This window comes from Lepisosteus platostomus, chromosome 17, assembly GCF_059453375.1.
Source record: "Lepisosteus platostomus isolate fLepPlt1 chromosome 17, fLepPlt1.hap1, whole genome shotgun sequence".
Classification (NCBI taxonomy): domain Eukaryota; kingdom Metazoa; phylum Chordata; class Actinopteri; order Semionotiformes; family Lepisosteidae; genus Lepisosteus; species Lepisosteus platostomus.
Window position 1 is genome coordinate 22,133,551 of NC_142627.1, and position 19,148 is coordinate 22,152,698.

A 19,148-nucleotide genomic window follows, 5' to 3' on the forward strand; every position below is an offset into this window, starting at 1 on the left:
TTGGCAGTTTGGAGCTCTGGATCCGCACGGCTCTGGCCTGCTGGGTCAGGAGGAGCGTTTCGCGGAGATAATAAAGGAGTACGAGCTGCAGTGCCGGGTGAGTGTGTGGACACAGCTGGAGCCCTCGGGGTTCTGGGGAGCTGGGAGCTCTGGACACATTACTGGAGGATTGTTCATGCCAACGTGAACATCTGTTATGTCCTTGAGTAGGGCAGTTAACTACAGTTGATTCAGCTCCTTCAGCTCTGTAAACAGGCGTCAGCGTTGTTATGGAGTTACCTTGCAGTTGACCAGCGTCCCAACCAATGGAGAGCCTTGTTCTCTCACTTTGCCTCCTTCTACATAAAGGATAAGATCTGGCTCTAGTGATCCTGCAGGCTTGGGAAGAACCTGTACTGCACAGGCAGCAAGTGGATCTTCAGACCTGCCCCTCTGACGCGCTCTGCTGACGGAGCCAGTCATCTTTTGACACAGGGCGACCTCTGTGGTGTCTGACAGGAGAGTCAGTGCTGGTTGGAGGAGCAGTGCAGTTCTCTCTTTTCTCATTATGTGTGTTGAAATGCATTAAAAACTGAAGCCACTTTTAATCGTTAAAGATCACACCCATAAATCATCAAAACCCCACCCATATCATTACAGTTCTTCCACCTTCACCAGTCGGAAGTCCAATCCTCCTTATATCTCTCTCTTTTGTTCTAATGCTTGCTTTTATTTGGGAGTCTAGAAGGTGAAGGTGAGCAGTTTGATTTTCTGTGCCATGCGTCATGTGCTACACTTTATTTGATATGTCAACCCTAATGTTTTGAGTAAAATTGAAGCAAAAGATTAGATGTGAAAAAGTCACTGAATGTTCTGCATGTTATAGACTGAGACATTTCTGTTTGCTTTTTTGTTTCCTGAAATGATAAGGATTGAGTTTTTAGAAGGTTTGTCACTCCTTTCAAAAGCTCTTTATGACGTAACCTTCATTCTTGTTTGGAAGAAAATCACTTTTGAGAAAACCAGGTTTTTCAACTGTTTATGGATTTTAGTTTAAAGGTTAGATTGGTGTTGTGCAATTGTGTAATGTCTTATTTGTCTTTTTTTGTTTTTTGGACTGTCAGTAGCTGAGTCATATTTGTAACTGATCATTTAAAAGGAGTCTGTAAACATTTTGGGGGAGGTGAGCACCTTGGACTTTGCAGCGAGATTTAACTTTTTTTCATTATTTTTTCAACAATCTGTAATTTCTTTCAGCTGATTCCTCTAAACTGTTGAGTACGCAAAATGCTTGTTCACACAAAGGTCAGTCAAGAAAAGGCAGGGAATCTCTCTGCTGAAGTTCCTCAGTTCATGCTTGGCCACTTCAAGCTCTTCATTGCATTTTTTAAACATTTTTTGATGCGATGGCGAACAGAGAACTGCTGCAGCTTTCTACACTTAAGGGCACAAGGCCTTTTTTCTGCCATTCCGATGAGACAAGCCACTCAGCTCACAAGCACTGTGCTTACTAGTGCACATTTTTCCCATGCTCTGAATATTTGACAAAACTGTGTAATCGAACATTAGAAATGCAGAACACTCCTGCCCCCAACACATCCCAGAAGTGGCTCTTAGGATCTGTCTTTCAGACCTTTGAGGTGATTTGACCTGGAAGACCTTGGAAGACATTTCATGCTGGTGACCACTGCCGAAAGGATATGTGAGCCTGGCGGTACAGTCTGTGCTCCGCTGACACTGTCTGTGCCGTGTGCGACACAGGAGCTGCGGGACAGGAATGACGAGCTGCACACAGAGCTGGAGATCCTGCGGGGCCAGGTGACAGACAGAAGGTCACGACACAGACAGGACACCGGGTCCAGCCACCCCCGAGCTGCAGGCCGGGCAGCGCTCACTGACTCAGGTGAACCTCGCGGCCTGTGCTCTCCGCCCTCCGCAATCTGTAAAAGCTATGAGCCCCTCATTAACAGCAGTGAAAGCTAAAGCCCTGCCTTTGTTTTACCTTTGATAGCTCATTCTAGGGCAGTGGTTCCCAGTTCCTGGTCCGGGTGACTCTCACACACCTACTGGTTTTCATTCCATCCCCCTTCATTGGATCATTGAAGCCTTAATTGAACTGAGAAGTTGCTTCAATTGAATATTTGCATTTAGTTTCTACTCACAGGTTTGGGATTTTATTACAGTTACAAAATCCAACGGTTAAAGCTCCAACCTCTTTAAAGAGCTGGAACCAGGATTTGGAGCCACTGCTCTGGAATAATTCTGTGTTGTGCAACTTTTCTGTACTATTCTCCTCTTGCGATGATCCGGGTCCAAAGGAGGAGGGCTGTTCTTGAGGCAGGAGGGTTGTTGGGCGGTGTTGCTGGAGTCTGGGTGCTGCTACGCAAGAGTACAGTGTTATTTTGTGTCTGGAAACAGAGCATGACTTCAGGCGGTTATGGCTGATGTGCAGCGCAGACCAAGTACGTTTGCTAACTGTCCTAGGATTGGACGTGTCTTGTAGGTCCGATCTCTCCTGAGAAGGATCCGGAAAACATGAGCATCGAGACAGAGCTGGCCGTGCAGCAGCTGAAGGAAAAGCACCAGCAGGAGGTGCAGGATCTGAAGATACAGCTGGAGACCAAGGTGAAAACGCAGCCCGGGTCTGGGAATGCGCTGCGGCTCGAGTCGATGCTGTCGCCATGAAACAGCAGACATGATCGGTACTCCAAAGCTTCTGTTAAAATCATGTAGTGGCTCGTGCTTGTCGGCTAAGAAATTCTTGGTGTCTTCTGAGGGGGCTTAGAAGGTTATTAAGCAGAAAATGATCCTCCCTGTAGGACACAGCTAGTGGCTTCATGCAGCAGCTCCTCTGTAAAGGAATTTGCGACACAGAAGCCTGAGTCTGCATCTTTCCGAAGGTGAACTTCTACGAGCGGAGCATCGAGCTGATGAAGAGGAACGTGGAGGTGGAGCGCAAGGACATCGAGCAGGGCTTCAAGATGGAGATCAGCGAGCTGGAGGAGCAGAAGAGGCAGCTGGAGGAGAAGAGCGAGCGGCTGCAGGAGGCCGTGGCGGGGCTCAGGGCCCCGCTGCCCTCCTGGGGGCCGGAGCACGACAAGAGGCTCCTCCGAGAGAGGGCCGAGCTGGAGCAGAGCTACGCCAAGGAGATCTCCCACCTGGTCCAGAGCCTCACGGCGGAGAAGGAGCAGCTGGAGGAGGAGCTCACGCAGAAGCTGGAGCGAGAGCTGCAGCAGATGAGGTTAGCGGTTGTTGTTTTCTCCCTTCTTGTAGCAGCACACATGGGCAGACTCCTTATCCTGGCGTTGTGCTAAAGAAAAACCAAGAAAGCTTTCCCATGGAGTGAGTGTCCCCAGGCATGAAACCTTTAGCTGAAGATCCAGGACCGCAGATCCCCGGTGCATGTTGGACCCTAGTGTTGCTGAACGCAGATCGACCCACGCGGAGAGTTCAAATTACACCGACCGGTTTTCACTGCATGCCACCGTTTTCTTGCAGTTTTGATTCCTCACCCAAAGCTTAACGCTGATGACGCATTTCATGGGATTGACGGACCCGTCTCACTGGTTTTTGCCAGGGTTGTGTAAGAAATCTGACATCATTCATTTCCGTCCATCCGTTTTCTAAGCGCTTCATCCAGTTCAGGGCCATGGGGGAGCCGAAGCCAGTCCTAGCAAGCAGCGGGCACAGGGCAGGGTACACCCTGGACAGGACGCCAGTCCAGCGCAGGGCAGACACTGACACAGACATGTATACATTCACACCGGAATCAATATTCTCAGAAGCCAATTAACCTTCCAGTATTACTTTTTATTGAGTAAGAACTACATAGTACATAGCAGACTCCACACGGACAGATTCAGAATTGAACCCAGGGCCGCAGCACTGCTAACCAGTGTCCCACCCACATGTACGCACTATCATGACAGCATACTCTTGTCCACTCTGAAATGCATCACATACTGTAACACAAAATGCTAAATAATTACCCCCCGCAGCTGCTGAGAGGATCCTCTTTAAAGAAGTGTCACATTTAATTCCTGTTTGTTGGGCTGTAGGAATGAACTTCGCTAAATATCGGTCTTCTGTGACGCATTACTGTAGTCATGTCAACCTAAAAATATTTGGTGCCTAATATAAGCATCCAGGTATACCTGATGAAGCTGAAATAGAACATAAAATAGAATAGAATAGAACATCAATTGAAAAATCTCAGTATTTTGATTTATATTTTTCGTTTTTCGTATGAGAAATGGGAAAAGGAGCTCTGTAGGGTACGTTCGGGGGAAAAAAAGGATGGTTTCTTGTTCCACCTATTTCAGCACCGAGTGTTGCATGCAGCCTAGTTTCATATTTCCCTTTTAATAATCGTCAACATGTAAGACGTGAGTGTTTGTCTGTAGGGAAGAAGCAGCGGAGGAAATAGAGCAAAGGTTGTCCGAAAGGGAATCCCAGCATGCTGAAAGCCTGAGGACACTGGTGCACCAGCTGTGCCATGAAAAGAGTCAACGTCAAAGCCTCAAGGAGCACTATGACCGGGAGAGGATTCGGTGGGAATCTGGGGAGCAGCAGCCACTTTTGGAAAGTGGGAACGACAAACGGATCACTGAAATCCAACAACTCACTGTGGAACTCCAGGAAGAGGAACTGGAAGTGGAGGCAAAGGGAGAAGGCGGGCTTCTCCACATGCACGTGGATCAGATGGATGATTGGAATTTCTTACAGGCCGGACCTGAATCTCAACTGAAGGGAAAGAAGATGTTTCAAGAGAACTACAGTGATCAGTCCTCAGTGTGTCACCAGCAGGAAACACAGTTAAAGTCCCAGGAAGATGAGTTACTTCTTCTGCAAAGAAAGTTGCAAAATGCTCAGGATCTCTTGAAAAACACAGAAGAAGAACTTCTGCCAACAGACAAACTAACGTTTGTAGAGGAGGACAAAGGGGGACTTGTGGAGAAGCTGGAAAATCAAAGTGTTGTTGATGAGCAGTTGAACGCCCAGTATAAAGATCAAGATAAGGATTTAGAGGATCTGAGGAAGAGCAAACAAAACCTTCAGAACCATTTGGAGCAGGAAGACAAGGGAATTCTTGAGGTTGTGACAGGTGTGGACTCAGAGATGGAAGAGAACAGGTGTCTCCTACCAGTCTACATAAAGCTGGCTAGTCTTTCAAATCAGCTAGTGAGAGATGGAGAATTTTCACTGCCAACAGGAGAAACTAAAGGCTTGTTGTTTCAGTTACAGCAGAAGGACAGCTTGATCAATGAACTGCAGGTCCTACTGGGCTCCGAGATCAGAGCAAAAGACCGTTTAATGTCCGAAATCAGAAAGATGGAGGACTTGCTAAAAATCGGTGGCAAACTCCCGAGAGACCCCGCAGACACTAACCAGCCGTTGTTCGCTGGGCTGGTGCCCAGAGGAGATGAGCTGTCTGAGCTGAGGAGGCAAAGGGAGGCCTTGGTCATAAAGTTGCAGCAGACGGAATTGGAGGCACAGGAGCAGCTACGTCAGGCAAAGCAAGATTTCGAGATGGAGAAGAACAAACTGAAGGAACAGCTCTTTCACATGGAAAAACTGGTAACTGACTTGGAGGCAGTAATGGGTGAAGACGGTACACACAGGTTTGTGACCTTTGATAGCTGAAGGATGACTAATCTACAGCGCTGAAATGCACCCTTGGATCATATTAATAACTAACAGAGACTGCATCCTGTATGTGATTTTCCTTTTCTTCTTAGGTAACTTTTATACCACTAACGGATAAAATGAAAAGCAAATGACTGAATCATTAACTTCTAATTTGCTGTCAAGCATAGACGTGTACCAATGAGCATTTTGGAAATCCGTATTAACTTTTTATTGCACTGAACTAACAGACTTTTATTTTTTCTTACAAAAAAAGCATGCTAAAAAGATTGTTTGTTAATAGCTAGATTTCTGTTTTACGGCAAAAGCTGGAAAACTGCGAACCTTGTAACAACTTAAAAGCTGAAGAGGGTGCACACTTTCTATAGTCACAAAGTTGTATAATTAATAGACCACTTGAGCGTTTTTATCCCTTTTGTTACAAACTGATAAAAGCCTGAAAAACGTTTTCCACTGTAGAACCTTAAAGTCTGTTGCAGGTTCAAAGCACGATGCATGATATCGAGGTCTTATCATTAGAGAATTATCAAATTCTTGTAATGAAAAAACACTTTTAGTGTTGAAAAGAAATGTGAAAGCCACACAACACATCCTGCCGTAGTCTTCCTTGGCATTTGGCACTAGAAACTTGTGGTTCCTCACATATTCCCTCATGTTTATTCTGCAGGGCGGAACTGGACAGGCTGACCAGTGAAAACTCGACGCTGAAAGACAGGCTGTCTGCACTGCAGCAGGACTCCCAGAAGCTAGAGGTGGATGTCAACAGAAAACGGTATGTTTCAGACACGCTGTTTCGGTTTGTGTTCGCTGAATTTGCGGAATGAATTTCCTCCTAAAGCAAAAGCGGTCCCTCGCCTCTGAGATTCATGTGGCCTCTAGCAGCCCAGTCTGGAGTCGCCTCGGCTCCCAGCCAGAAGCCCTGTAGCCACAGGAGAGGAGAACGGGAGGCGTGACTTCTCCCACTGACCCTCAGAGTCCCTGCAGTCCTGCGGTGGAGGCAGGACTGGACACCGAGGGGAGCAGCGTCGCTCGACGATGGCGGCACAGGCCCGCGGTAGCCTGGCGATTTCAGGAACCCTTCTTTTGTGGAACCCGGGTCCCGGTCACCCATATGCGTGACTTGGGCTCAAACCCAGGAGGTCTAGATGATGGCACCAGTTAGCACCTTAACACCTCGAGTCACTTTACAGCCCCGGAGACTCGTTTTAAAGAAGATTGTACTAATAGATGAACTGTCAAATGAGATTTTGGTGATCATGTAAAAAGTGTTGGTAGGACTCCGGTGTTACCACAGAAATAACAAAAAAATAAAATGCTGCTCATGATGACCTCATCCGGTTCACATCTAACTTCAAGAACCTTCCCTGTGCTTTTTCAGTTTTACCCTCTTTGATGAAATAAAAAGTACAAACTGGAAAAAAAAAAACTTGCTGCACTGAAGCAAGATCTCTTATTATATTTATTGCAGAAGGGTGTTTGCGTAATAAACCAACATCTTGTGAGAGATTTGAGTCTTGTGAGATCTTTAATACTGCCAGAAACATTTAATCCCTTCAAGCAGTTTCCGTCTTTGTTTGCAGGTTTAAAAGATTTTTACAACTTCTTTACTTTGTAGAAAGCAGCTGGAGCAGATGACGAGTGAGAAGGAGACGATTCAGGCTAAATCAGAGCTAATATCCCAAGAGGCAAGTGAATTCCAAAGTAGACTGTTATATAGAGAGCATTAGAGACTACACTTTAATGGCATTTCAGGAGGGATGACAAGACCTAGGAACATGTGTTTAGGAATTACTGAGGAATCAGCCATAAGAAGCTTTGGTATAAAATGCTTAACAGTCTGGGGGTAGGATGAGGAGGTCAAGACCCCCGTGCTGACCAAGGGGTAGCTGCAGAGGGGGACCTGAGGTGAAGAAGGGATGCACAAAGAGGAATGTGAGGAAGAGAGAAGACATCTGACAGGAAGCATTTGGGATTGGAGAATCTGCATTGTCCATTAGAGTTGGTAAAACTCTCAGAAAATAATACTGAGGTTTGCCCATTTGCAGTCTAAGTTTTCTTTTGTTTCCCCATCGTTAAAGTAGAATTTGGAGAAAGTCTGTTAATTTGATCTTGAAGTATAATATCCTGCAAGCCAGCATAGTTCTGTGACATTTAGTTTTTGTTTGAAGTAACCAGTAAATAAGGACGTGCTTATGTGTGTGTGTGTGCCGGGGCAGAACACCAGGTGCAGGGAGGAGATGATGGACCTGAGCAACAGGAACCTGCAGCTGAGCAGCGAGAACGCTGAGCTGACCTCCCAGATCAGGGCAGAGCAGAGCGCCATCCAGCTTCTTAGCGAGAGGCTGGCTGAGGCCTCCCGGCAGACAGGGGAGGAGGCCGCAGTCGCCGGGCAACTGCGGGAGGCCGTGGCCAGGCTGGAGGGCGAGCAGGCCGGCTGGCAGAGACAGCGCGAGCTGATGGAGCAGGAGCTCCGCGCCGCCAGGGAGAAGGTAGGCCCAGGACTGCGCCGCGGGGCAGGGCGAGAGGGGCGCCGCGGAGCAGGGCGAGAGCAGGGCGAGGGGGGCGCCGCGGAGTAGGGCGAGAGCAGGGCGAGAGCAGGGCGAGGGGGGCGCCGCGGGGCAGGGCGAGAGCAGGGCGAGGGGGGCGCCGCGGAGCAGGGCGAGGGGGGCGCCGCAGAGCAGGGCGGCGGTCATTAACAGTCATTATTGTCTGTACAGTAGTCCCTTGTCATACAGGCCTAATTCATTCCTCTAAAACAGTCGTAGGGTGAAAACTCGTAGAACAGAAACTAAATTCCACTTACTTCCTGTGTTATAGTCCGCGATCGGCTCTTTCTGACCCCTTTCTCAGTAAAGCAGACGACTCTGGTAAATCAAGCTGGTGGTTTCTTTATTGCAATGAAGAAAGGAGGACAGACAGGGTTTACAGGTTAACCTTCCTAAGGGCGGCCACAGACATTTATTCTTGAAAATGAGCGAAATGTCCATTCACAAAAAAACATTTAAGGTTTGGTCATTAACAGTTTGTTACCTTATAAGGTGTAGACAACGTCAGAAAGTTAGGCAGTTTGGTCATCCTTGGGCAATTTACAGTACCAAGACCCTAATCAGACCCCTGTTCCCTTTCTTGTTGCCAAATCAAGAGTAGGATACAGGAGTTACACCTCCAGTCGAGAGGCCCTGGAGAAATGGTAAAAGAGGCTTGAGGGGTTAATTGTTAACTCATGACAGGCACAGGTTCCTTCAGTTCCATCCAACTCAAAAATGTTCCCTCAAACACCCAATATTCACCTTCATACAAAACTGAAAAATGTAAAGCTTTTATAATAAAAAAGTTAAATATAACTATTTTATATATTGGTCCTTACCATCGTCCATGAATGCAGGACTCATTTTGATTGCTGGACAGGTTTCCATTGGAAACCGTGAGCAGATCCTACTACCAGCAGTTATCCCTTTCTTAGAAGAGATGTTTGAGACAAGCCTGAAGATAGTACATCAGGACAGAACCTTTAATTATCTGCTTCGAGCTGAATTACTAATAAAGTTTTTACATCTTCTAAATCTCTGTCAGCTCAAACCCCAAGAGAAGCACCAGAGTGAAACAACTCCATGTTCTCGAGATTGGCACATTTTTTTATTTAGAGTCGCGACTCTATACCTGTTTTGAATTAGCTGTGAAAGCACATTTGAAGTACTGATTGGGCGTTGAAATATGCCTTAGCTGTCGCGCCTGAGGGACCTGGAGTCGGAGCTGTCCAGCCTGGCTCTGAAACACCAGTGGCTGGAGCAGGACCGGCAGAGGCTGCTGGAGGAGGCGGAGGAGAGAAACCGCAAGGTAAGGCACTGGCCTCAGCACAGTTACACGGCATGGTGTGGGGTCTGTTTAAATAAGAGTTACATACCCACTACACAGTGAAATTAAAATAATGATTTGAAAGTATACAAAACTCAACTAACAGTCCTAAGCAAACTTGCAGTTCAGGTCTGACATCAGGCGCTCATTAGAGTGAAACAGTCAGTCGTGTATTATAATCATGATGCAACTCTTGAGATGCGGAGATCTTTCTAAATACAGCGGCTGGCTGAGGTTTCAGACCTCGGAGCGACTCTGACCTCGCACTGTGTGGCCTTGCTCCACAGATGGAGAAGTTGCAGGCCTCCCTACAAGCCCTGGACTCCCAGACAGAGCAGCTGCAGTCCGAGCTCCGGGCAGCAGGCCGAGACAAAACCCGTCTCGCCCAGGACGCCGCAGCCAGTCAGGAGATGCTGCAGGAGGCCAAGGACAAGGTAGTGACACAGTTACTCCATCTTGAAGAGCACCAGGTAGCTGGGAGGCAGCACCCATACCTGTTCCAAAGAAGCACCGTACACTTGCAAACCATAGCAGTTCTAGGCCACGACTGAAATATTTTTTTCTGTTTCACATAGAAAATGTATCGGCATCAGGGTGGCACAGTGGTTGGCATAGCTGCCTGGGTTCAGTTCCTGGGCTCTGGGCTGTGGAGTTTGCATGTTCTCCCCATGTTTGCATGGGTTTCTTCCAGATTCTGCAGTTTCCTTTCACAGCCCAAAGACATACTGGTTGGTTAACTAGCTTCTGGTGAAATTAGCCCTGGTATGAGTGTGTGTTTTTGTAATGTTAACCCTGCCTTGCGTCCATTGCTTACCAAGATAGGCCCTGACTCCACCATAACCCTGTGTTGGATTAAGCTCTTCGAGGATGGACGGACATATAGAACTTTGTTTTTCTAGGGTTACAAACTGGGTGCTTTTATCTTCAGCACCCGGTAGCTTTTCCATAGTAATGACACTTCGCAGGGCTGCATGTGCATCTGCATAATCCCCCTGGCTCTCCGAGCAGGTCCAGGAGCTGGAGGCCAGTGTCCAGAGGCTGTGTCACGAGAAAGAGCAGCTTGAGATCTCCCATCGGCAGCGCGAGCAACAGGAGGTCCTGTCCCTCAGGAGAGAGCACCAGGCCCTCAGATCACAGCACGAGGAGCTCCTGCAGAAGGTAAGCCAGGCACCGCAGGAAATGCATGCTGCGTGCTGGACGGCCGCCCCTGACAACGTGTGGATGTGGAGTCTGGTTTTCAGGATGCCTGAAAGTTAGGTTGTGCCTGTTCCAGGTGGAGCTGCTGCAGGCTCGTGAGGCAGAGCTGAGCCAGGTGACGCAGGAGTGCCAGGCATTGAAGAGCAAGCAGGCGGAGCTGGAGGCAGAGCTGCAGGAATCTCAGGATCAGGTACTGCCTGGGGAACCGAGAAGTGTCGTCTTGAACCTTTAGGGTGCAGCCTACGATTGTTTTTGCCCCAGTCTCAAATATCTTCTGCAGCTGCAGATAGACTTGGTCTACATTTGTGCTTTGCTAAAAAGTATTTAAGTAGAGTTTACCTAGTCGCACGACTGTTAAATGTGTAAAACTGCATAAGTAAAAGCGTCGCAGGAAGTCTCCAACTGTTGTTGCTTCTTAGGAGCTACGCTATTTGGGGCTTTCTTTGGCGTCAGAAGCAGAGCTAGCTCCTGGCAGGAGCGAACTGCGACAGCAGGAGGGCCGTGCTCTTGAGGGGGGCGGGTCTGCGGGGAGTCAAGGCGTGTGTGTCTGTGTGGCGCAGCTCCTGCAGGCTGGTGCGGCCCTGGTCCTGGCTCGCTCGCAGCACGCGCGGGAGGCGCAGCAGCTGAGGGAGCGGGCGGGCGCGGCGCTGTCCGGGGAGCAGGAGGCCGAGCTCCGGGCCCGGCTGGTGGAGGAGCACCGGCGCGGGCAGCAGCTGCAGGAGCAGCTCGGGGCCCAGGTGGAGCAGGCCAGCACGCAGATGGGCCTGCAGCAGGTACGGCACCGGGCGGCACCGTGCCTCAGTAGGAACCCAGCTTGGGAGCTTCCTGTTGTGGGCATGTCAGGGCAGCGGTCCTCCAGCTCTTCGGGTACACGTCAGTGACGTGGGGGAGGAGGGGAGCTTCTGAGTGGCTTTCCCACAGCAAGCGGCTTCACAGCGACTGCTGCTCCTAATCCAGACCGTACAGCTCGACTGCTTGTGCCACAACGTCCGCCCTGCGGCCTGAAACCGCCCACGGGGGGCTGGGTAAAGATGAGTGCACGGAGGGGTCACCATCTGAGAGGGCTGTTCGTGCAAGCCCCGTGCTGCTTGCAGACTGCAGCGACAGTGAAAGGGAGAAGAACATGTGTCACGGTTTGCACCTGGTCCCTTCCAGGCTGGGGTAGCAGGTCAGGTTGGAGACAATTCCTGATTCCAGTGGCATAGAAGTTGTCTCAGATCCTAGAAAGCAGTCATGTTCTTTTTGAAAGATTTGGAAAGAGTGGGGTGATGGGTGTATGAAATCTCTCCGTCCTGCGCAGGAGCATTATGAGACAGTGCTGAAACGAACGGAGGAGAGGATGAAGGAGGTGGAGCTCAAACTGAAGACTCTCCGGGAGCTGCTGCAGGAGAAGGTGGAGCAGCTGAAGGAGCAGGTGAGGCCCAGCTCGGGAGAAGAGCAGGGCCGCGGTACTCTGGTATACCTGATGGCAGGCAAAGTCTGGCTTTGGCATAAACCTTTGGGGTCAGGAAACTGTCATGGTATCTGACAAGAAGTAACACTTCACAACCACCCTTTTGCCAGAATGTTTTGTGTTGTGGTTGTCATTTAGAAAGATGCCTTATAGGACTTTACAATACAAAAGGAGTTCTGTTTTCTAACTAATGTGCTGTAGCTACGGGTGAGATAGGACTTGAATAACAATTGTGCTATAACTTTGAAAAGAAAAGGTTATTCTGTCAATTGTATTCAGGAAGGCTATCAAGTGAATAAGCCCAAATGGTAGAACTATCCCTTCTGATTTTCTGATGAAGCATTAAGGAAGTTGGCTGGTTTAAGAACTGTTGAATAACACTTTTTTCTAAAGTCATTGCAGAACATTAGACAGTATGCAGTCCTAGCCTTACCCTTGCGATGTACAGTGTTATCCACTGCAGCAGGCCTTGGGTACCGCGCTCAGCGCAGCACGCATGAGGAAAAGAGATTAATCAAGGTTTCTCCTGGCTCTCCCAGCTGGCCAAGAACGCCAAGTCGGATGTTTTGCTGAAGGACCTCTATGTGGAAAACTCCCAGCTGATGAAGGCGCTGCAGGTGACCGAACAGCGGCAGAAGACCGTGGAGAAGACGAACTTTGTGCTCGAGGAGAAGATCGCCGCCCTCAACAGGCTGCTGCGGAAGATCGCGCCGGCGACGCTCATGGCTTAGCGTCCCGAATGGTCACCCGGGCTGGATGCCGGTGCCGCTCGCCCTGGGAGCGGGGATAAGGGTTCCCAGTCCTCCAGGCCCAAACTCCTGCAGGCTTCGCTCGGTCTACTGATGAAGACCCACACGAGGTGACCTGGACTTCTCCGTCAAACATGTGGGTCCTTACATCCTCAAGGTCAAAGGTGGAGTGAAGACAGAGGACCCCCAGGGCCCAAGAGAATGGAGTTTCCCACCTCTCCAATGGGGAATTCAGGAACAGAACATTCCAATTATTTTTCCCAAAGCCATTGATGATTACTGCGACCCTCTTTGCTTTGTTATTGGACACAGGTTTTGGTTTCCTAGCAGGGATTGATGCAGTCTATGTTATCATAGACTGCTTGAGCACACTCTGCAGGTACATTATATTCCTTATTCGTTTTTTGGGGGTATATTTCAGGGTATTTTCTGGGCAGAGTCAATCGTTTTTCTGTCTGAAGACAGGTGTTGCAAGAGAGCGAAGTCATCACGCGAGGCAGCTGGTGCGCGAACAGCCCGCTGCCGCAGCAGAGCCCAGCTGGCCCTGGACCGCCCCGCACGGGTGCTCTGGGTCTCGGCCTGGACTGGCACGGCTACAGCTCCACCTCGTACCGCACAGCGGTCTTATTTTCTCAAAAACAACTGGGAGACTGTGTGATGTTACTTCCCTATCAAAATAAAACTAATGTAAAGATGTAAAATTACATTAAGTATTATGGTTAGACAACATGAGACAGGCACTTGTGAAGTATCTAAATCAACTGAAGAGATCATGTATAATTCAAGCAGAATTGAAGGGGAATATTTTTCTCCTTTTCAATGAAGTGTTACAAAAGTCTTAAGCGGCTCATAATGTGCAGGAACATGTACAGTTTTTTTTATACAAGTGTGTATAAATCATTTAGGTTTTTCTGAAAATATTTTTGAACATATGCACACACCTTTCTAAACTCAATGCACTGCTGTTAAGACCTTGTTGTATGTAAGTTATTCATGTTTTAAGTATTAAAATATTTTGAAGTAAAAGAGGAAGTTTAATTCAGACCCTCTGGACCTCAGTGGCGCGTTTTACAGACTAGTAGCTTCAGGATAAAAAGACTATGGATGCTTTGTATTTAATCAATTTTATTTGGTTTTCTCCAGTGATCTCTAGGATTTGTCAGAGGTTTTAAAATCAGTCCATGAGAAGAATATTTCAATGTTAAACAAAAACATGCAAAAAAACTATTAAGACAATGTTACATGTAAAATAAGTGCAGTCCCTACCTTTATCAAGCTATTTGTCCCTATCCTTCATGAGGAAGAGATGCAGTTCCCAAAGAGCTAAATAATTTGACCCTGGTGCGGAGGAGCTGTGGGTTTTGAAAGGGTACAGAGTGGCACTAGTTTTCTAAACTTGCATTTAACAAATACGGTCACTCCCATCCTGCTGTTCCAACAACACATACAGTACAAGACCACAGTGTAAATGTTCAGCTCATCAGAATGCCATGGAAGGAAAGTACAGGTTGTTTTTCCTTGACCCTGGAAAACACCATTACTGTTGGGTCCCAGGGATGCTCCCTCAAGCACAAGTGTCCATGTTTGAAGCCGGGACAACCCCCCCACATCGGTGTTGGCAATGTAGGATTTTAGACCTATTAAAAGCCACTGCTGTCGGTCCCTGTCGGTCACGACAGCACGTGCTCCAGCACCCCCTGTCGGATCAGGTGCTCACACTTCCATCGTGGAAGAAAGTGCTGAAAAAGACCAGACTGTTACCAGCTACAGCTTTCTAATGAGGTTTCCCCAAAGCTGTACTGCAGAAGAGAAACTGGTTGCAGAATACTTCCTAAGCTTCTTTTCATGCAATGACATTAATATATTTGTTAGAAGATGATAAATCGCATATCCTTTTATTACAAACTAACAGTTCATTTTTCTTAATAATATCATGTGTTTTATATGCTAAATACACAACCCTGTAACCAAGGGATTTATTGGATGAAAGGATAAAGCATTTAAAATACTTTTTGGAACTGTTCCAAGATAGTTGCCTTTTATTCTTGCTAGAAGTGATCAAACACTTAAACCTTGCTGCCACGCAGCGCTGGGGCCCTGGGCTCAGTTCCAGACCAGGGGTGCTGTCTGTGTGGAGCTGGGGTGCTCCAATTTCCTCCCACAGCCCAGAGACGTGCTGGTGGGTTAATTGGCCTCGGTGTGAGAGTGCATGTCTGTGTGTGCCCTGTGATGGACTGGCACTCTGTCCAGGCTGGAGCCTGCCCTGTGCCCATCACTTGCTAGGATAGGCTGTGGCAACCTTGAATTGGATAAATTCCTTTACAAAATGGACTCAGTACATACTGTTTCCAAACTTTATATAATACTGCAGAATATTGAGAATTGTAATAAATACACCTATGTTCAGGAATTCAATCTAACACGCCCTCTCGTCTCCCCAGTGGACTCATACCTGGCTGTTTTTCTTCAAGAGGATGATGGTTCCATCATCGATTTCAAATTCCCCATGGTCTTTAACACATCGGACCTTTGGAGAAAAGTCACAAGCCTTATTGGAAAACATCTCGTATGTTTTGCAGGGGTTCTTACCTGCGAACACATTTACTGTTGATGAGCAGGAGAATTCTGAAGTAGTTATCTGTTCCAATCGTGTTCCTGCGTCACGCCCTCCACGTTTGTACTTGATATCTCGGGGACTCCACTCAAAGCTATGACCCTTCGTCACCTTAAGAGGAACAAGGGCTGCGTCCACTGTCCACTGTCCTCTGACCCACCCATGGTGCCCCAGAGCAGTGACTCTCACCTACTACTCTGTCTCATGCAGTTTTGGTCCCTACTCTTGACCAGTTAGGCTAAGGGATCTGTAGTTCTCCGAGTACTTTTTTCAGCTCTAACGAAGCTGAACAGGGACAGTAATTACCATCAATGCTGAACCAGTCTTTGAGTTTCACTGTCCAATAGCTGGACTGTAGGAAGTCAGACAGCTGTGGAGCAGTCCCTTTGTTTCTAGTGGGAGTGTTGGCTTCATTTCCTTCAGTGTATTACAGGTTGTGTGGACAGAAGCAGCAACCACTTCAAATGATCAAGCAGAGAAAAGAATTCTGTTCACCATATTTCCTTTGGATACAAAAAACACACAGACTTTGGTATTTCTGAAGCCAGAAACACAGGGATCAATCTACCTGCAGCCATACATGTACAGTATATTGAATGTCAATATTGCGCCACTGAGGCCAGGGCTTTGCATTACTGTGGGAAGCACCTCCCCCTGGTGGTTAAATAGGAGTTTACAATGGTTGCATGTTGATACATTTCTGACCTCATATCCTGTAGGTCCAGTTCCTGCAAAGTGACTACAGCTCTCAAAGCTTTAATAGAGTTTTCATTCATTTGAGGGTAAGGAGGCAGAAAAGTTACAATAATTGTATGTATAAAAATGCCCACCAGGCTTCAATTTCAATAGGGCCTTTTCTCCCAGTACAGCTGTCTGATTCTTACCTCAATATACAGACTCTTGGGGGGCTTCATGTCCTGTGTGATATCCAGGCCCTCCTCTCCTCCCAGAGACCTCATGTAGGTAGCCAGGGACTTCTTGTACTGGTTAAACCACTCCAGCTAAGTGGGGAGAAAGGTTTAGGAGAAGCTGTCGGCAGCATTTTCCCAGCTGACAGCAAGCTGCCCCATCAGGGCTCACAAGCAAACTGCACTAAGGGCATTTCACATCCAATAGAGGTCCTAGGAGACAGCGTCTGACCCTGGCCAGGCAAAACTCCACAGAGTCCATTCATCCACTTTCTAACTGCTTTGTCCAGTTCAGGGTCACAATAAATAACGGGTATGATTTAGGATACACCCCGGAAGGGACACCAGTCCATCGCAGGGCACACACAGACACGCACACACTCACACCCGCTTCTCCTTCTACACAATCGGGCAGGCACAGGTCCTAAAACCTGAAACAGGTTTGCGATCACAGCCGGGACGGGGAGGACGTCGCTGCCCCCGCACTCACCTCCTCAGCGCTCATGTGGAACCTTACGGATGTGGGCAGGACGCTGCCGTACTCCCACCTCAGAGCTCGCACGCGGAGCAGGCGATCGTAGCTGAGTGGAGAGGTGGAACAAAGCCAGGTCCGTCACTGACAGCACGCGTGAGCAAGACTAAGAGCCAGCAGTGTTGGTGTGAGGAAGGGCGGACGCGCAGCCCGGCTGCTTACAGATAGGCAGCGATGCACCTCTGGTTCCGGAGCAGGCAGCAGTGGCGGAACTTGATGGTGGGGATCAGTTCACTCGCTCCCTCCGACTTCGCCTCGTTCCTGGAACAGAGCATTTTAGACACAAAAACGACTGTCTAAAAGACTATGAAGTCTATCAACCAGACCCTTCCCCACCCATCTCGCATTACGGTACTCCAGTCCTGCAGGATCTGAGGATTTCTGGTGGTCTTTCTGTCCGAGCCCTTAAATGAACCGAATAAACTGCTGCCTGTCTTTCCTTGTTTTCCATATATATGCTGTGGATTTTCTAAGGACCAATAAAGCAAACTGGACAGCAGCCCTTGGATACCGAGGCTAGGCTTGTCTTTATTTTACTTATGCATACAAAACATCATTTCTGCAACAGAACAGAAATACTGGGCTCCCTGCCACCTCTTTTACATAACGAAATAAAAACCACGAAGCAAAGCCTGGAACACAGCTGTAACTCACACGTCACTCTGGTTCTGCTCATAGAGAGCCTTCATCTCTTCCAGGACCTGTCTAATCCCATCTTCCTGCAACGACAGAAAATGTGCAGAAAATCAGCCTGTTATGCTATACATGAATATGCTGCTACGTGAAGTTAAATCAGTTAGCACTGTTAACGTACATTCGTGACAAAAATGTTCAACGAGTGGACTGAAATTGTGGTATCGAGGTCCGTCAGGTGTAACAATAATTTTGCAGAAGATATTGCTCATTTCAAGACTCTCCTACCATGTCAACAAAGAAGATTGTTTGACATGCAGCTCACATAAAATCAGAAAAAAACAATTGTTAGAGCCTTTCGATGCCCCCAGGAATAGTGAAAATGACTATAATAGACTCAAATACACGAGATTATAATAACGTTTGTCTGAAATTCTTGTAGAGAGACAAAGAACACAAGATGGTCTGCCGCCGACATGAGGTAAACTGGCTCATTTAGTTTTTAATCGCTACTTGAACCAAGTAACTCATCCAGTCGATTACTAAAGGACGCGAGGGAGTCACCTTCAGCAACACGGCTGAATATCTTGTTCCAGACTCGACATATCAGACATGAAACAACGGCAGACGAGGCGTGAGAACATGGGACCTAAACTTACATTAAACGCCGGTAACTGGCCATCGCCGATGCGATCCAGCTCTCTGACGAGCTCGATCGCCTTTTCACCAAACATGTGGCGGAAGAAAACGCGTTCGGTTTTATGAATCGGTTCAGAGAAACGGCGACCTTTCGATGCCGACTCCCGGTTTCTTCACCAAGGGATGTGACTTTTCGAGTGTGATCCAGAAGCCTACAGCACTGCACTTTTCCGCCGTGCGATTTTCGCGGGCACGGTTGTTATTGCTACGCAGGCCGCAGAACTACGGGTCCCAGCCGGGGACAAACCGTCTTGCTTGCTGGGGGGAAATTGCTGGACAATATGTATACCAGCTGTGGCCTTTGAGGAAGGTCTCTGAAATGACGTTGTTTCTCTCGATATTGCTTGTTGCTTGTCCTTATAGTACAGATTAATCGGAGCAATCTGAAGACGCTGGTGCAGTCATCTCTTCCGGGCAGCGGAGGGTTAATCGTAAAAAGGGTTGGTGCTGCCGGATTGAATGACTCGCTTCCGCGAGTTCCTGGAGTTGGGAGAAAGACATTACAATCAAATGTTTGAAAAAAAAACACAGTTTTATAATTAGGACCCCACTCCTGATTGTTCTGATGCTCGTATGCAACCCAAACCCAAAAGCGTGCGGTGAGGCTACATGCCGTTACTGGAAATAATAGCAGTTTTTTTCTCCTTGCGGGAGATTTGTTGAAACAGCTAAAGGATATTCTGAAACAGAAAGCATCGAAAGTTTCTACTCCTTTCTAGCTAAACTAATCACGGGGATTCCGTGCCGTGTGTCTTTGGTGAAGACTACCGTGTGAAAGAGAGGGATTGTGGCTTCATGTATTCATTTCATATGCCTTGAGCATGTCCCTCAAGGACACATGGCTTTCTGTGAGCGGAAGGGGCGTGTGAGTGTGTCTTTTGTG

The 19,148-nt window shown here is 47.9% G+C and overlaps 2 protein-coding genes across 16 annotated transcripts in view; one reads left to right on the forward strand and one right to left on the reverse strand.

Annotated features, from left to right (window-relative positions):
* Positions 1-13,905, forward strand: part of ninl (ninein-like) — a 28,721-nt gene extending 14,816 nt beyond the window's left edge. For 10 of the 13 annotated variants that reach the window (XM_088610297.1, XM_088610300.1, XM_088610304.1 and 7 more), the window contains 15 exons: positions 8-97; positions 1,741-1,882; positions 2,483-2,604; positions 2,880-3,220; positions 4,383-5,600; positions 6,293-6,397; positions 7,241-7,310; positions 7,842-8,114; positions 9,349-9,462; positions 9,768-9,914; positions 10,489-10,638; positions 10,754-10,867; positions 11,238-11,450; positions 11,978-12,091; positions 12,670-13,905. In XM_088610297.1, the coding sequence (XP_088466423.1) occupies positions 8-97; positions 1,741-1,882; positions 2,483-2,604; positions 2,880-3,220; positions 4,383-5,600; positions 6,293-6,397; positions 7,241-7,310; positions 7,842-8,114; positions 9,349-9,462; positions 9,768-9,914; positions 10,489-10,638; positions 10,754-10,867; positions 11,238-11,450; positions 11,978-12,091; positions 12,670-12,861 (3,405 nt within the window). In that variant the 3' untranslated portion in view covers positions 12,862-13,905. The remainder of the gene's footprint in view (positions 1-7; positions 98-1,740; positions 1,883-2,482; positions 2,605-2,879; positions 3,221-4,382; positions 5,601-6,292; positions 6,398-7,240; positions 7,311-7,841; positions 8,115-9,348; positions 9,463-9,767; positions 9,915-10,488; positions 10,639-10,753; positions 10,868-11,237; positions 11,451-11,977; positions 12,092-12,669) is intronic. The other 3 variants (XR_015927959.1, XM_088610308.1, XM_088610310.1) reach the window with 3 other exon arrangements.
* An 82-nt stretch (positions 13,906-13,987) lies between these two features.
* On the reverse strand, positions 13,988-19,118 carry gins1 (GINS complex subunit 1 (Psf1 homolog)). Of its 3 annotated transcripts, XM_088610320.1 has the most exons (8): positions 19,034-19,118; positions 18,226-18,745; positions 17,588-17,652; positions 17,096-17,194; positions 16,892-16,982; positions 16,378-16,494; positions 15,332-15,406; positions 13,988-14,618 (listed from the first exon to the last, which is right to left on the reverse strand). In XM_088610320.1, exons 2-8 carry the CDS (start codon positions 18,298-18,300, stop codon positions 14,550-14,552), a joined length of 591 nt encoding a protein of 196 aa, XP_088466446.1. In that variant the 5' UTR covers positions 18,301-18,745; positions 19,034-19,118; the 3' UTR covers positions 13,988-14,549. The 3 variants fall into 3 exon arrangements, with proteins under 3 accessions (XP_088466446.1, XP_088466447.1, XP_088466448.1); XM_088610321.1 differs by lacking the exon at positions 19,034-19,118 and having other exon boundaries at positions 18,354-18,699; XM_088610322.1 differs by lacking the exons at positions 18,226-18,745; positions 19,034-19,118 and adding an exon at positions 17,748-18,065.
* Positions 19,119-19,148: the final 30 nt, after the last annotated feature.

Excerpts from the sequence above, each read along its gene's own strand:
- gins1 (XM_088610320.1), bottom strand. The coding sequence starts at position 18,300 with ATGTTTGGTGAAAAGGCGATCGAGCTCGTCAGAGAGCTGGATCGCATC. Across the intron at positions 16,983-17,095 it reads AGGTGCATCGCTGCCTATCT|CTACGATCGCCTGCTCCGCG; the intron begins GTAAGCAGCCGG and ends CTCTCCACTCAG. Across the intron at positions 16,495-16,891 it reads TCCACATGAGCGCTGAGGAG|CTGGAGTGGTTTAACCAGTA; the intron begins GTGAGTGCGGGG and ends CTCCCCACTTAG.